This window comes from Neovison vison, chromosome 8 (genome assembly GCF_020171115.1).
Source record: "Neovison vison isolate M4711 chromosome 8, ASM_NN_V1, whole genome shotgun sequence".
Lineage (NCBI taxonomy): Eukaryota > Metazoa > Chordata > Mammalia > Carnivora > Mustelidae > Neogale > Neogale vison.
This window is the reverse complement of record NC_058098.1, coordinates 113,083,165-113,098,666: the sequence shown is the minus strand read 5'-3', so window position 1 is coordinate 113,098,666 and position 15,502 is coordinate 113,083,165. Positions and strand designations below refer to the sequence as shown.

Sequence of the window (15,502 nt, the reverse complement as noted above, 5' to 3'; positions counted from 1 at the left end):
CTATCCCTCCCACCTCCCTCTCAAAGGAAAAAAAAAAGGAACTTATGAAAAGTGCTGTTGCACAAAGAAAGCATAGGTAACTTATTCAAAGATAGTACTTAGGCTACAATATGAATGAAAGATAGTACTATTAGACTACAATAAATATTTTTTGTTTCTGAATACAAAGTCTATTGTACTAAAGAGAACTCTTTTTTCTAAGATTTTATTTATTTATTTATTTATTTATTTATTTATTTATTTGACAGAGATCACAAGTAGGCAGAGCGAGAGAGGGGGAAACAGGTTCCCTGCTGAGCAGAGAGCCCAATGCGGGGCTCCATTCCAGGACCCTGAGATCATGACCTGAGCTGAAGGCAGAGGCTTAACCCTCTGAGCCACCCAGGCGCCCCACTAAAGAGAATTTTGAAGATGTAATACTGTAAAAAATATGAAAAGAAGCAGTTTTACAACTTGTAACAAACTGCTTTCAAGCACATTAAAAGAAAACGGGTAAACCTTGACAGGCTTGCCTTTCTCTCTAGAAACAGGTGCTTTGGTAACTCTAATTATAGGTTATTTATCTCTATTAGAAGAGGACCGATTCTAGGCAGGGCTTTGCTATTCTAGGTACCTTGAAAAAACAGTAGTTCTGCATAGTATTTTCATACACTATTCTACTGAGCACTCTTTCTCTAAGAAAACATAACCAGTTCTTTTCACTAAATGTGAATCCAAATCAGGAAGATATTATTTTACAGAGTACTTTAATTCCCACTGATTCTTTTGAAATCAGTTTCAGCCACATAAACTTCTACCCATAGCATTGTGAGCTAAATTAAGATCATGTTCCCAGATTCAAATAGAATATAAATGCTGTTTAATTCAACAAATATTCTAAGATTTTTCTAATATGAAATACTAAGTAATTCTTACTGTTGTTAAAAATTTATTATATTATTAGTTTAGGAGAGGGTGAGTTAATTCTTAATCCTTTTACAGCAGCTTCCAAAATTTATCTGCATTTCCTAGATTTAGTTTTTCTAGAGAAGCATTAAAGAAAAAGTTCACTCTTATTTTCTTCTCCATTTTAGTTTCACTTTTTAAATCACTGTCACTATTTTAAGCTTGGATATGAATACCTTAAAACAAAAAAAATTTAGAGCCTTTTGCACATGTATCTATTTTTAATGTAGAGAAATAGTCTGTACATCTAAACACTAGTCTTTTAATAGGTACTTATTATGTGCTGTATATATATATGTCTTGTGGGTCAGTCCCAACAGCTATATTCAACTACAATTTGCTTTTCTTTTTTCAACCTTTCATAATCTTCAGTTCCCTCTACAATGCTCTTACAATTCTGAGAATCATGTTTATAATTCTTTCTTAGTGTATAAAGAAATTAACTTTTCGTTAGCCAAGTACTGGACTGTGATCAGTACTGAAGTATGGAGATGGGGGTGGGGGAGCAACAGCTAAAGAATGCCAGTGCCTTAACCAACCTCAATGAGTGAAACCACGAAGAACGAAAATGTGAAGCAAGAGTGATCCACTGATACCAGTATTTCCTAAATAGGTGTCTGAAGTGTATAAAACAGTCTAGGCAGAATGAGGCTTTCTGAAGAATGCCTGATTGTATTAAAAAGTATGAAACTGTAGAACCATCAAACCCTGTTCAATTATGTTGTTCCTTATCTAAAGAAAGTATTAAGGAAAGGGACTTGGTCAGCTTGTTGTTGTCTTAACTAGAGAGAGCTAGACTGACTTGGATGGAGTTGAGCTGTTCATTCAGCACTATCTCAGGAGAGAACCTATGTTATTAGCCATCCCTCAGCTATACTTAAAGATTACTGCTCAAGACCATTGACTTCTCTTATTTGATGTTTTGATGCTGATCTTTTAATCCCTGGAAATGAATATCATGTACTGTAAGTTAATAAGAATGATTTTTGCTCATGAATTCTTTCCTTAAAACAGGTGTAATAGGGGCGCCTGGGTGGCTCAGTAGGTTAAAGCCTCTGCCTTTGGCTCAGGTCATGATCCCAGGGTTCTGGGATCTCCCTGGGAGCCTGGTTCCTCCTCTCTCTCTCTCTGCCTCTCTGCCTACTTATGTGTCTGTCAAATAAATAAATAAAATCTTTATAGAAAAAAAAAACCAGGGGTAATATACTTTTAGGTAGGTATAATATAATATAGTATAACATAGTATAATGATTTAGGTAGATGGGTGTAGTGTAATGATTAAGAGCATAAGCTCATGGAGTGTGACATTTGGGTTTAAGCTTGGCTCCACGATTTAATAGCTGCCTACACTTGACCAAGTTGTTAATCTCCTGGTACTGCAGCTTCCTCATCTGCAAAATGGAGTTGTTGTTAGGATTAGGTGAGGTAAATCAAGCAATTAACATTGCCCAGTGTCTAGCACATTCTGAGTACTCAATAAATGTTAGCTGTTAGGAGAATGAAGAGGAGCAGGAGTAGGCGTGGTTTGACTAACCTTTGTCAGTTGCTAAAAATTTGACATGACCTGGGTACATTGACAAAAATGAAGTTTTGTTTCTGCAAAGCTGGGGTCTAGACCCTGAAACACAGTGACCAGCCTTAAGTGGCCACTCCTCAGACATCTTTGGCTCTTCACTCATTGACTTCAAAGTGAAATTGTCACTCTTCTTCTTTGACCCTATCCACACAGACAAAAACAATCTGATACTTATAAAAAGCAACAAGGCAGAAAAAGTTTTCTTTATGAAAAGTAAATCTACAGGAATCCTAAAATCAAATCCTAAAGGTTCTATACAAAGGCATTTGTCTATGGAACGTAGAGACACATGTTCACGAACAATGGGGAAGTTGTTGCTTTTTATTACAAAGTCTTTGAAGCTATTTTTTTTTTTTTTTTGAGAGAGAGAAAGAGGGAGAGAGGGACAGAAGGTGAGGGAGAGAATCTTAAGCAGGCTCCATGCCCAACTTGGAGCCCAACTCAGGGCTCAATCACATGACCCTGAGATCATGACCTGACTGGAAACTGGGTCACACACCTAACCAACTGAGCCATCCAGGTACCCCCTTGAAGCTAATTTCTATAAGAGTAAGCATACCTTTTTTTTTTTTTCATTTATTTACTTGACAGACAGAGATCACAAGTAGGCAGATAGGCAGCGGGGGCGGCGGGGGGAGGGGGGGATGCAGGCTCCCTGCTGAGCAGAGAGCCCAATGCGGGGCTGGATCCCAGGGCCCCTGAACCATGACCTGAGCTGAAGGCAGAGGCCTTAACCCCTGAGCCACCCAGGCGCCCGTACCTTTTTTTTTCTTTAAAGAAAATAGAAAAGTTATTCCCAAGTCAATGACAAATTGACAAATTGACCATGACCCAAAGAGATAACTAAGAAGCAGTTTGAGGTGGGACGCCTGGGTGGCTCAGTTGGTTGGACGACTGCCTTCGGCTCAGGGCGTGATCCTGGAGTCCCGGGATCGAGTCCCACATCAGGCTCCCAGCTCCATGGGGAGTCTGCTTCGCTCTCTGACCTTCTCCTCGCTCGTGCTCTCTCTCACTGTCTCTCTCTCTCAAATAAATAAATAAAATCTTTAAAAAAAAAAAAAAAAAAAAAGAAGCAGTTTGAGGGGTACCTACATGGCGCAGTCAGTTGAACATCTGCCTTTGGGTGGGGCCCTGATCTCAGGGTCCTGGGATCAAGCCCCTGGTCAGGCTCCCTGCTCAATGGGGAGTCTGCTTCTCCCTCTCCCCCTGCCCAGCTCGTATTCTCTCTCTCACACACAAAATCTTTTTTTAAAAAGAGAAGTGGTTTGAAACACATAGGGAAACGAGGAATTTTTTTTAAAGATTTTATTTATTTATTTGACAGAGATCACAAGCAGGCAGGCAGAGAGAGAGGGGAGGAAGCAGGCTCCCCACTGAGCAGAGAGCCCAATGCGGGGCTCGACCACAGGACCTTGGGATCATGACCTGAACCGAAGGCAAAGGCTTAACCCACTGAGCCACTCAGGTGCCCCAGGAAACGAAGAATTTTATTGAATCATTAATCTAACCACCTCATTTTTCAAATGAGACTAAGACCTAGAATTATAACACAGTGAATACAGTGGTTCTCAAATCTTGCCACGAGGACTATCAGAACTTTGATAAAAATATCTCCAGTTTCAGAAAACTAGGAATGATTGCCAATAACTCTTGGGAAGAACCATCTTTTATTCTGTGAATATGTCTTATTTTTTAAGTGTTCTTCTCCCCCTTTTAAAATTTATTTATTCATTTGAGAGAGAGAGAGTGACAGAGAGCACAAGCAGGGGGAAAGGTGGAGAGACAGGAAGAAGCAGACTCTGCCCAGCTGGGAGCCCAGTATGGGGCTCAATCCTAGGACCTGGAGATCATGACCTGAGCCCAAGACAGAAGCTTAACCATATAAGATACCCAGGCACCCCATCCCCCCCTTTTTTTTAAAGATTTTATTTATTTATTTGACAGAGATCACAAGTAGGCAGAGAAGCAGGCAGATAGAGGGGAAGGGAAGCAGGCCCCCTGCTGAGCAGAGAGCCTGATGTGGGACTCGATCCCAGGACCCTGAGATAATGACCTGAGCCGAAGGCAGTGGCTTAACCCACTGAGCCACCCAGGCGCCCCCCCCCTTTTTAATGAAAGGATGCTAAGAGGTTTTGTTTTTTTTTTCCTAAATCTTATATTTCTTTTTCTTCCTTTAAGTTTGTTTATTTTTAGTAATCTCTACAGACAACTTGGGGCTCAAGCTTACAACCCTGAGATCAAGAGTCAGTATGCTCCTCTGACTGAGCCAGCCTGGCACTCCTCTTCATGGTTTCTTCGTGGAGAAAAGTTTGTGGTGGTGCCTGGGTAGCTCAGTTGGTTTGGTGTCTGCCTTTGACTCAGGTCATGATCCCAGGACCCTGAGATAGAGCCACACGTCTGGCTCCCGGCTCAGCAGGAAGCGTGCTTCTCTTTCTCTGCCTGCTGCTACTCCTGCTCATGCTTTCTGCCAAATGAATAAATGAAATCTTCAGAGGAAGAAAGAAAGAAGAAAAAGAAGGAAGGCAGTAAGGAAAGAAGGAAAGAAGAAAGAGAAAGAAAGAAAAAAGTTTTTCAGATCTACCTAGTTGCCAAAATCCAAGTCTGGAATCTCTAGTTAAGAACAAAGTATGACAGGGTTCCGGGCTGGCTCAGTCAGTAGAGGATGTAACTCTTGATCTCAGGGTCTTGACTTCAAGCCCCACCGTGGGCACAGAGCTTACTTTTAAAAAAAAGAAGAATGACTCCACCCAGTAAAAAAATAGGAAAAAAACCTCACAGAAACAGACAAGAAGAACCACAAAAAAAAAAAAAAATGTCTATCCTTACTAAAAATGCAAATTAAGACAACATGCTATTTTTTTCAGGAGTACAGTGAAATTGGCACTTATACACAGTAATGGGAATGTGAAATAATACCATATATTTGAGGGTCAACTTTGCACTATGTTGTTTCCTTCTTTTACGAAGCACTTTTGTAGCCTATATACCCCCCCCACACACTTTAGAATATATAAAATTTAATTCTTCCAAAATATCCTTTAACTTTTTACTAATTCAGATAGAACATTTATAATTAGCATAAAATTTAAAATTTTTTTTTATTTCAACAAGGCTCCATGCCCAGCATGAAACTTGAATTCATGACCCTGAGATTAAGAATCACATGCTCTACCAAAGGGCCAGTCAGGCATCCCAATTACTATATAATTTTGATATAGTACAGAGTATGGTCGCCTGTGTGACTGATCTTTCTTTGGCAAAACGGTCCCCAGCAATTTGCACCTCATTGGTGTGGAGTATGATTCCCCACAGTCCATGATCACTGTCTCAGCCTGTGTTTATAGCCAAATTCCAGCATGAATATGAATTGGAAAAAGTATTGAGTTGGGAAGACAGGCAACATATGTTCTCATCTTTTTTGTTGTTCTTGTTCTCATCTTTATTATCAACTAATCATATTATCTTAGATGTGTACAAACTTTCTGGGCCTCATTTTTCTCTCATATCAAAAGAGGGCTCTAGCTCCCAATGATCTTACTAAATGTTGGTATTCACTGAGTATTTACTATGTGCCAGACATTATACTTTGTGTTTTACATATGTTAATTCTTTTTTTTCACTTTATAAATAAAAGCAAACTGCTCACTTCTGAACAAACCTCTGCCCCTTCCCTTATGCCATTATCCTTATAATATTAATATTTCTTCATTGTTTCTATGGCCAGTCTAGTTCTACCTATGATAGTCCTACTCATACTTAAAAACTTAGCTTAAGTGTATTACTTCCTAGAACCAGAGAAATTAAATTATTTGCCCAAGGCCATCCAGCTACCTCTTTGATGAATATAGTCTGAGTTAATGAAAAGAGCAATGACCTGGGACTTAGAAGACTTGCAATTGAATCCGGTCTCTGCAATTTACTACTTGGTTTTAGAAAAATCACTCAAGTGTTTTAGACATTTGCTGTCTCATTTGTATTCATTGATGTAATATACGTTCAAGCATACTTTGAAAAATGATTCAAAGCTAATAATCATAATACAATTCAAAATTTTGAGTTATTTTGGATAGCAGTGTTGTATGCTCTTCTGTACTTAGCTCAATTATTCCATTGGGTTATATGGATAAGATTATTCATTATCCAGGGGTGCCTGGTTGGCTCAGTCAGTTAAGCATCTGCCTTCATTTGGCTCAGGTCATGATCTCGGGGTCCTGGGATTGGGCCTTGTGTTGGCCTCTTTGCTCAGTGGGGAGTCTCCTACCTTTCCCTCTGTGTGCTCTCTCTCTCAAATAAATAAAATCCTTTAAAAAAGATTATTAATTATCCATGTAATATTAAATTGAGAATGTAAAAACTTTCTTAAATTATAAAAAATAATTTACTTTTGCTACAGAAAATGGAAAATATAGAAAAGCAAAATGAAAAAAAAAAAAAACAATAAGCCTACATGGTTTAACTTTCCCAGTAAAATATTTGTCTTGTTCACTGCTGTAGACCAAGCATCTTAGAACAGTGCCAGGTACAAAGTAGATGTTCAAGAAATAATTGCCAAATGACTTGTTTATTTTTTAAGATTTTATTTACTTATCTGACAGAGAGAGAGAGAGAACATAAGCAGGGGGAGAGGCAGAGCAAGAAGCAGGCTTCTCACTGAACAGGGAGCCCTACGAGAGCCAAAGGCAGATGCTTAACTTTTGGGGGGCAGCCCAGGTGGCTCAGTCAGATAAGCATTTGCCTTTGGTTCAGGTCATGATGCCAAGGTCCTGGGATTGAGTCCTGCACAGGGCTCCTTGTTCAGCAGAGAGTCTGCTTCTCCCTCTACCCTTCCCCACTGCTCATGATCTCTCTTTCTCAAATAAATAAAATCTTAAAAAAGAAGAAGTTTGGGGTGCTTGACTGGTTCAGTCAGAAAAGCATGTGACTCCTCATCTTTGGGTTGTGAGTTCGAGCCCCACATGGGGTGCAGGGATTAAATAATTTTTTAAAAAAATTAAATAAAATTGGGGCACCTGGGTGGCTCAGTGGGTTAAAGCCTCTGCCTTTGGCTCAGGTCATGATCCCAGAGTCCTGGGATTGAGCCCCACATCGGGCTCTCTGCTCAGCAGAGAGCCCGCTTCCTCCTCTCTCTCTGCCTGCCTCTCTGCCTACTTGTGATCTCTGTCTGTCAAATAAATAAATAAACAAAATCTTTAAAAAAAATTAAATAAAATTAAACAAACAAATAAGTTAGCCCATGCTGTACTGTTGACTAGGACTGTGAGCTCTGCAGTCCAACCACCTGGGTTTGAATCCTATTCTCCCTACACACACCAACTATAATTTTGGGCAAGTCACTTAACTTCACTGGGATTCAGTTTCCCCATATGTAAGAGAAATGACAATAATACCCACTTCATCCAGTTGTGAGAAGTATATGATATAAGACTGAAAAATTATAGGCTTTTTTTCATGATTACAAGAATCAGGTTGATTGTGGAAATTATATAATAGCACAAATACCAGGCTGTGAATTTTGTGAGGGCAGGGTCCAAATCCATCTCATTAACTATGGTATACCTAGTTCCTAGCATAGTTGGTATCATACAGTAGGTGCTTAATAGCTATTGAATGTTGTTAAATAAAGATATAAATGCTATTCTTAATCCCGCCACTCAGATATAACCATTATTGATAATCTGAAATGTATAGCTCTAATTTTTATCTATGCATATATCACTTTGGAAAAAATTGTATCACATAGTTTCATAAAAATCTTCTGTTTTTTACTTAGTATATGTGATGGTTAATTTTATGACTCAACATGATTGCTTCACAGGACCAGACATTTGGCCAAATATTATTCTGAGTGTGTCTGCAAGGGTGTTTGGATGAGATTAGCATTTGAATCAGTAGACTGAGTAAAGCAGATTGCCTCCCCTGTTATGGGTGGGCCGCGTCCAATCAATTGAAGACCTGAATAGAATAGAACAAAAGGCTGAGCCAGAGTCAATTCCTCCTCTGTGATGGCTTGAGCCTGGACATCAGTCTCTTCCTGCCTTAGGGCTATAACTGAAATATTGGCTCTGCAGGTTTTGAGCCTGTTGCCTTTCAGATAGAATCTATACCATTGGCTCTTGGGTCTTTCAACTAGTCAATTACAGATCTGGAGACTTCTCAGCCTCCAGAATTACATGAGCCAATTCCTTATTTTATATATTATTTTGTATGTATCTGGCATTGGTTATGATTCTCTGGAGAACGCGGACTAATACAGTGTATTACACTGAAAACAATTTCCCAAGTCCTTAAATATTCTACAACATTATAATGTTTGCAATAGTATTCCATTTCATTAGTATCCACTACTGTAAGAAATTTACATGCTTTTCATTATTTGTATTATAATGCTGAAGTGTATATACCTTCTATAGATATTTATGTATATCCCTGATTGTGTCCTTAGACTAATTCCATAAGTGCAATTACTGGGTCAAAGAGTGTAAAAAAAAAAAAAAGTAAAAGCTCAGGTACCAAGGTGGCTCAGTCAGTTAAGCGACTGATTCTTGATTTCAGAGTTGTGGGACCAAGCCCCATGACAAGCCCCATGGGCAAGCCCCTGTAAGACTTCATGCTCAGTGGGGAGTCAGCTTTGGGATTCTCACCCTCTCCTTCTGCCCTTCCCCACCCCCCCCCAACCCTCCTAAAATAAATAAATCTTTTTTAAAAAAGGTAAAAGCTGGGGCACCTGGGTGGCTCAGTGGGTTAAGCCTTTGCCTTAGGCTCAGGTCATGATCTCTGGGTCCTGAGATCGAGCCCTGCATTGGGCTCTCTGCTCAATAGGGAGCCTGCTTCCTTCTCTCCCTCTGCCTGCCTCTCTGCCTACTTGTGATCTCTCTCTGTCAAAAAAATAAATAAAATCTTTAATAAATAAATAATAAAAAATATAACAACTTTTAAAACTTGTTGCCAAATACCTCTCCAAAATGGTTGCAGCCACTTATATACCCATCAACCAGTCCACAAAGGTACCTGGTTTTCTGCACCTTTGTTAACACTGGATCATTTTTTTTTAATCTGCCAAATTTCACTTTTAAGATGGATATGTTATTTTTTTTAATTTGCATTTTTAAATTTACAGTGAGATTCAACATTGTGCTTACTGGCAGTTTGTCTATGTCCTTTGTCAATTTTTCTGTTGGGGTGTTTTTTCTAGCTTAGCGATTTTTAGGATATCTTACTATATTAAGGACATCAACTCTTTTTAGTATTCACTGGTACATTTTTCTGAATCTCATAGTTTTAACAGTTAAATGATTACTTCATCTTGAATTTATCTTAGTATATATAAATTGGAAACTGTTATTAGTCATTCAATAAATGGTAATTTAATGACTAAGTGCCAGTCATGGTACTTGGTGATGAAGATAGATATAAAAGATGCTGAAAGAAGATATTATGTATATCTATATATCTATAAATATGGATATATATAGATATATATATCTATATATCTATAAATATGGATATATAGATATGGCAAGTGCTGGGATAGAGGTAAGTACAAGGCATCATGGGAACACACAGATGATCGCTTATCTTAGACTGAAAGAAGAGATCAAGAGATTCTCACATCTTCTACATCTCTGCTCAAATGTCACCTTACTGGGGAGGCTTGCCCTGACTACCCTACATAAAATACCAAGTACCACACATCCCATCACTCTTAAAATTCCCAACTCTGGGGCGCCTGGGTGGCTCAGTGGGTTGAGCCGCTGCCTTCGGCTCAGGTCATGATCCCAGGGTCCTGGGATCGAGCCCCGCATCGGGCTCTCTGCTCAGCTGGGAGCCTGCTTCCTTCTCTCTCTCTCTACCTGCCTCTCTGCCTGCTTGTGATCTCTCTCTGCCAAATAAATAAATAAAATCTTAAAAAAAAATTCCCAACTCTGTCTTACGCTGTCTTCTCCTCTTCATAGTGATATATCAACTGCTGACATATTATTCATTTATTTAATGTCTTCCTCCCCATCAAAGCATCCCTCTCCCTGCCAGAATGCCCTTCCCCTAAGAAAATCAGTTACATGGGATTCAGGTTTTTGTTTTGTTCACTGCTATATCCCCAGCACCGAGAACAGTGCTCAGTATCTTGAAGGAGCTCAATTCAATTTGTAGTAAATGAAGGACAGAAAAGAAGGCTCTTCTCTGTCAGAGCAAGAGACTTTTCTTCTTATCCAAGGATTTTCCTCCCTGCCTCTGTGCTTCCCTTTCTGCCTCTTCTTCATTGAATATTCCTTTCTGAACCTTCAACTCTCCCTCTCTCTTTTACTCCCCTGCTTGACTGATCTTCCCAGCTCGATATTAGTGTTCCCTAATCCCTTCTCACTAGACTGATCCTTTTTTTTTTAAGATTATATTTTTAAGTAACCTCTACACCCAACGTGGGGCTTGAACTTACAACTCTGAGATCAAGAGTGGCATGCCTTATCAATGGAACCAGCCAGGCACCTTGCTAGATTGAACTTTTTAAAAGTAGATAAGCAGAGAGAGGTAAAGAAGACATTTTAAGCAAGAGAATGATAGAATGACTCCACTGCCATCACCAAAAGCTGTGGGACTCCTGCACACAGCAGCCTGCATCCCAAACCTCATTTAGAACAATTCAGTGTGCACCTGCTCTATGTCAGGCTATGGGAGGATGTGTATAGAATAATGTATTGAGTATTTACTATGGATGCCAGGTACTATCTTGACCGCTTTACATATATTAATTTACCTAATTCTCTCAACCACTCTTCGGTAGCAGTACTATTAGTCCCTATTTGCAGTTGAGAAACAGAGACACAGTAAAATCAAGCAAGTAGAGAATCAGGTTCAAACCTAAACAGTCTAACTTCACAGTCTGTGCATTTTATCATATTATACCATTTTACCATATTATAACCTTGTTAGGAATATCCAGGGTGATTTGGAGGACAACAGAGAGGTACTGCCTTCAGCAAAGTAGATCTGACAGGGTTTGGTTACTGATGGATATGGGAGGAGAGATCTAGTGTGGATGATGGTACCAATCATCTAAAGAGGGAATAAAGAGTTGGAAGAGAAGGAGATGGCCTTAGGGGTCAATAAATAACATGCCTTTTCCTGCCTGAGTTCAGAACCCACAGGCAATAGATGCAAGAGGCAGAAGGACACCAAAACATGACCTTTTTTATTAAGTAGATAGTTACTGTGATTTCACGTGTGATGTGCTGTCAAGGGGGCTCACTGATGCTTTATCCCCTAATTAAACATTTACCCACCTGGTCCCAGGCACAGGTAGAGAGTAGAAAACTCTACCTGGTTTTTGGTTTCAAACTTTGAACAGCCAACTCCAAAAGGAGGAATTCAGAAGGCACAGAGCAACATTCTTCCAGGTTCTTTTATCAGCTCTCAGCAGAAAAGTCCCCTTATGGGAACATTAAGAACAAGGACACTTGTCGGGGAGGGGGTTGGGAGAGGTTGGTAAAAGAATACACATTTTCAGTTATAAGATGAATAAGGTCTGAGGATCTACTATATAACATGGTGACTATAGTTGATTATACCACATTATATAACTGAAATCTGCTGAGAGTAGAAAAATGTTCTCATCCCCCCCAAACCATCATTATAGATTTTAAATATCTTATAATTTGTCAATTTTATCTCAATAAAACTTTTAAGACAGAATAAGCCTTCCCCATCAACATTTTTTTTTAAAGATTTTATTTATTTATCTGACAGAGAGATCATAAGTAGGCAGAGAGTCAGGCAGGGAGAGAGGGGGAAGCAGGCTCCGCTTGAGCAGAGAGACCGATGTGGGACTTAATCCGGGGCTCGATCCCAGGACGCTGGGATCATGACCTGAGCTGAAGGCAGAGGCTTAACCCACTGAGCTACCCAGGCGCCCTCCCCCCATCAACATTTCTGAAAACATATATGATCGACACAAGACTTTTTTGTTTATAAAGGACTTACTTCACATGTTTCCTATGTATTACAGATGATTTGAACTCAGAAATACCTCTTAGGTAAATAAAATGATCTTTCTCGCCCTCCCCCTTTGTCTGGTATAGATGAGGATATCGTAATGCTGCACCCACACTGTTAGTCTGTCTGCCTCCACTGTTACAGCGACGCCTCAGGCTGTAGAAGGGAGCCCCGTCCGGAGAGCCTCACTGTGGCTGCGTCACTCCCCTTCAGATACTGCCCATCTCTAAAGCAGGGAAGCAAATATGTCATTTACTCTCAGTAAAAGAGAAAAGGATAAGGGGAGTAACTTTACATCATTCACTCTAAGTAAGGCAGAAAGTGAGGAGGACAAGTTTGAAGACGCCTATGAAGTTATCCCCGTGGCAACAACAATGACTCTAACCTCTTCCCTGGAAGAATGCACAACTGGATTGTATTTATTCCTGAATAACAGATTCTCAGAGGCCATAGATCTCATTCATCCGTGGTCGAAAAACAGCATCTACCATGCCCTGATTTATAACATCCTTATGGTTGTCAAGGCCATCTTGACTGTTGATCCCCTGGATCTACAGACTGGAATGACTGCCACAAAGGAGGCTTTGAAAACCTGTAACAGTTTCCGAAGAAAATCTAGGATGACAAGTTTTTCTCATCTCATGAGTAAACAGGGAATAAAGGCTATCAAAGAGGAGGAATTGCATGCGGAAGTCTGCTATGCTGAGTGTTTGATTCTGAGAGCCACCATCACATTTATACAGGATGACAGTATGTTTGGTCTTCTTAAAAGTGCAATCAACATTGGGTTAAGCTATCAAATATACAAAGACTGTCAACAAGTATTAACACAGATACCTTACAACCACAGCAAAACCTACCAACACCTGGTTGGAGGAGTAAAATTCGGATTTGGAGCATTCAACCTGATCTTATCGCTTGTGCCACCAAAGACCCTTAAACTGCTCAATATTGCTGGATATTCTGGTGATAAGGAGGTAGGACTGACTTTACTTCATGAGAGTGCATCCGGATCCCATATCAATAATATCTTAAGTGTTTTGACTCTCTTCTTTTACTACAGTTATATCTATACAGCTGTTGGTGTTGAAAAGGGTCAGAATTCTGCTGTGGAGGACCTCTTCCTAATCTACCTCCAGAAATTTCCAAACTGTGTCATACTTAAATTTTTTCATGCGCGTTTTAGTATGCTGAAAGGAAACTTTGGAAACGCACAGTTAGTATTAGAGGAGTGCATTTTGATTCAAAACGAATGGAAGCAGGTTCATCACCTGTGTTACTGGGAACTCATGTGGTGCCACATTTTTCTGCGGAATTGGAAGCAGGCTTACCGCTATGCTGATCTACTATATCATAACAGCAAGTGGTCCAAGGCAATATACATGTACAGTAAAGCTATGCTACATGCTCTGCTTCCTTCGGAGTCTGTCAGATCAGGGAGTGAGGACATAAACTCTCTCTTCTTAAAAGTGGATAGCCTGAGAATCAAAATCTTGGGAACTTCTGTGCCAATAGAAAAGTTTGCTTCTGACAAGGGTCAGCGCTACGGCACTACCACGGGCTGGTTCACAGTCCAGCCCATCCTGGAATTCATTTACATCTGGAGTGGTTTCCATGTCATGAGCAAAAAATTAGACCTTATATCAAGCTGGCTCTCGATAATTAATAGAGGACAAGACCTTCTACGAGAAAATCCAAATAAAGAGTATGGCACAGATGACATCAGTTTGTTAAATTTACTGAAAGGTCTATGCCTGAAACACTTAGGCAGATATTCGACAGCTGAACAGTACTTTCATCGTGTCATTCAGAAGGAGAAATTGTTAAAATATGACCACTACTTAGTGCCGTATGCTTATTATGAACTAGGAATTCTTCACTATCTAAAAGGAGATTATGACAGTGCAACAAAAAACCTAGACAACATAAAAAACTACAAAGACTATTCCATGGAAGCCCGATTACAGTTCAGGGCTCACATAGCTCTTGAACAAATAGCCAAAGAAAAGTGACGGTTTTGACACAAAGTGTGGTTTTGTTTATTATAAGTGGAGTATCTGCAATCGGCAAGGTAATTAACAGAAAAATCATCTCTTTGTGGAAGAAATCCAAGAAGAGGCAGCTGCTAAGAATCTGATCAGTAACAATTAAGGAAGGAATTGGCCATTACTTTTCCCTCTTTCCTTCTCCTTATCTATAAAATGGAATGTCTTAGACTGGCAATTGGAGTCATGCACATTCTTGAAAAAGAAAAGGCAAATGATGTACAGTTGACCCTTGAACAACACGGAGATTATGGGTGCTGGCCCCCACGCAGTCAAAAATATGAATATAACTCCTTACTCCCCCAAAACTTAACCACTAATAGTCTACTGTTGACCAGAAGCCTTATCAATAACAGTTGATTGACATATTTTTGTATGTTGCATGTATTACATACTTACGTTCTTATAATAAAGGAAGCTAGAGAAAAAAGGTCAAGAAAATCATAAAAGAAAATATGTTTATAGTATTGTACCATAGCAAAACAAAAATCCATGTATAAGTTAATCCTCTCAGTTCAAACCCATGTTGTTCAAGGGTCAACTGTATATTATGAAATATACTCTCTCTTATACATTATGGATTTTTCAATTATGTTAGATAACATTTTCAAAAACTCAAAAAATATGTTTTAACATCTCACTTGATAATGTATACAACTTGCAAATAAAATAGGAAAAGTAGCTACACCAGGAATCTCAGTGCCCTATAAATGTTTTCACTGTTAAAAGAAAGAAAATATTTAAGGTCTTACTGACATTTCAGAACAATGGTGCCCCGAACAGCAGTCTATGAATGTTTTTCCCTCTTCATAGCAATTTTTTTTAAATAGTTTGCATTTTAAAGATTTTATTTATTTATTTGACAGAGAGAAATCACAAGTAGATGGAGAGGCAGGCAGAGAGAGAGAGAGGGAAGCAGGCTCCTTGCTGAGCAGAGAGCCCGATGCTGGAC

General features: G+C 39.4%; 1 protein-coding gene across 1 annotated transcript; it reads left to right on the top strand.

Annotated features, from left to right (window-relative positions):
• Nucleotides 1-12,750: 12,750 nt before the first annotated feature.
• Nucleotides 12,751-14,804, top strand: LOC122915773 (tetratricopeptide repeat protein 39B-like). The gene has a single exon (XM_044262520.1). The coding sequence runs from the start codon at nucleotides 12,751-12,753 to the stop codon at nucleotides 14,515-14,517; it is 1,767 nt and encodes a 588-aa protein (XP_044118455.1). The 3' UTR covers nucleotides 14,518-14,804.
• The last annotated feature ends 698 nt before the right edge of the window (nucleotides 14,805-15,502 follow it).

Excerpts from the sequence above, each read along its gene's own strand:
- LOC122915773 (XM_044262520.1), top strand. The coding sequence starts at position 12,751 with ATGTCATTTACTCTCAGTAAAAGAGAAAAGGATAAGGGGAGTAACTTT.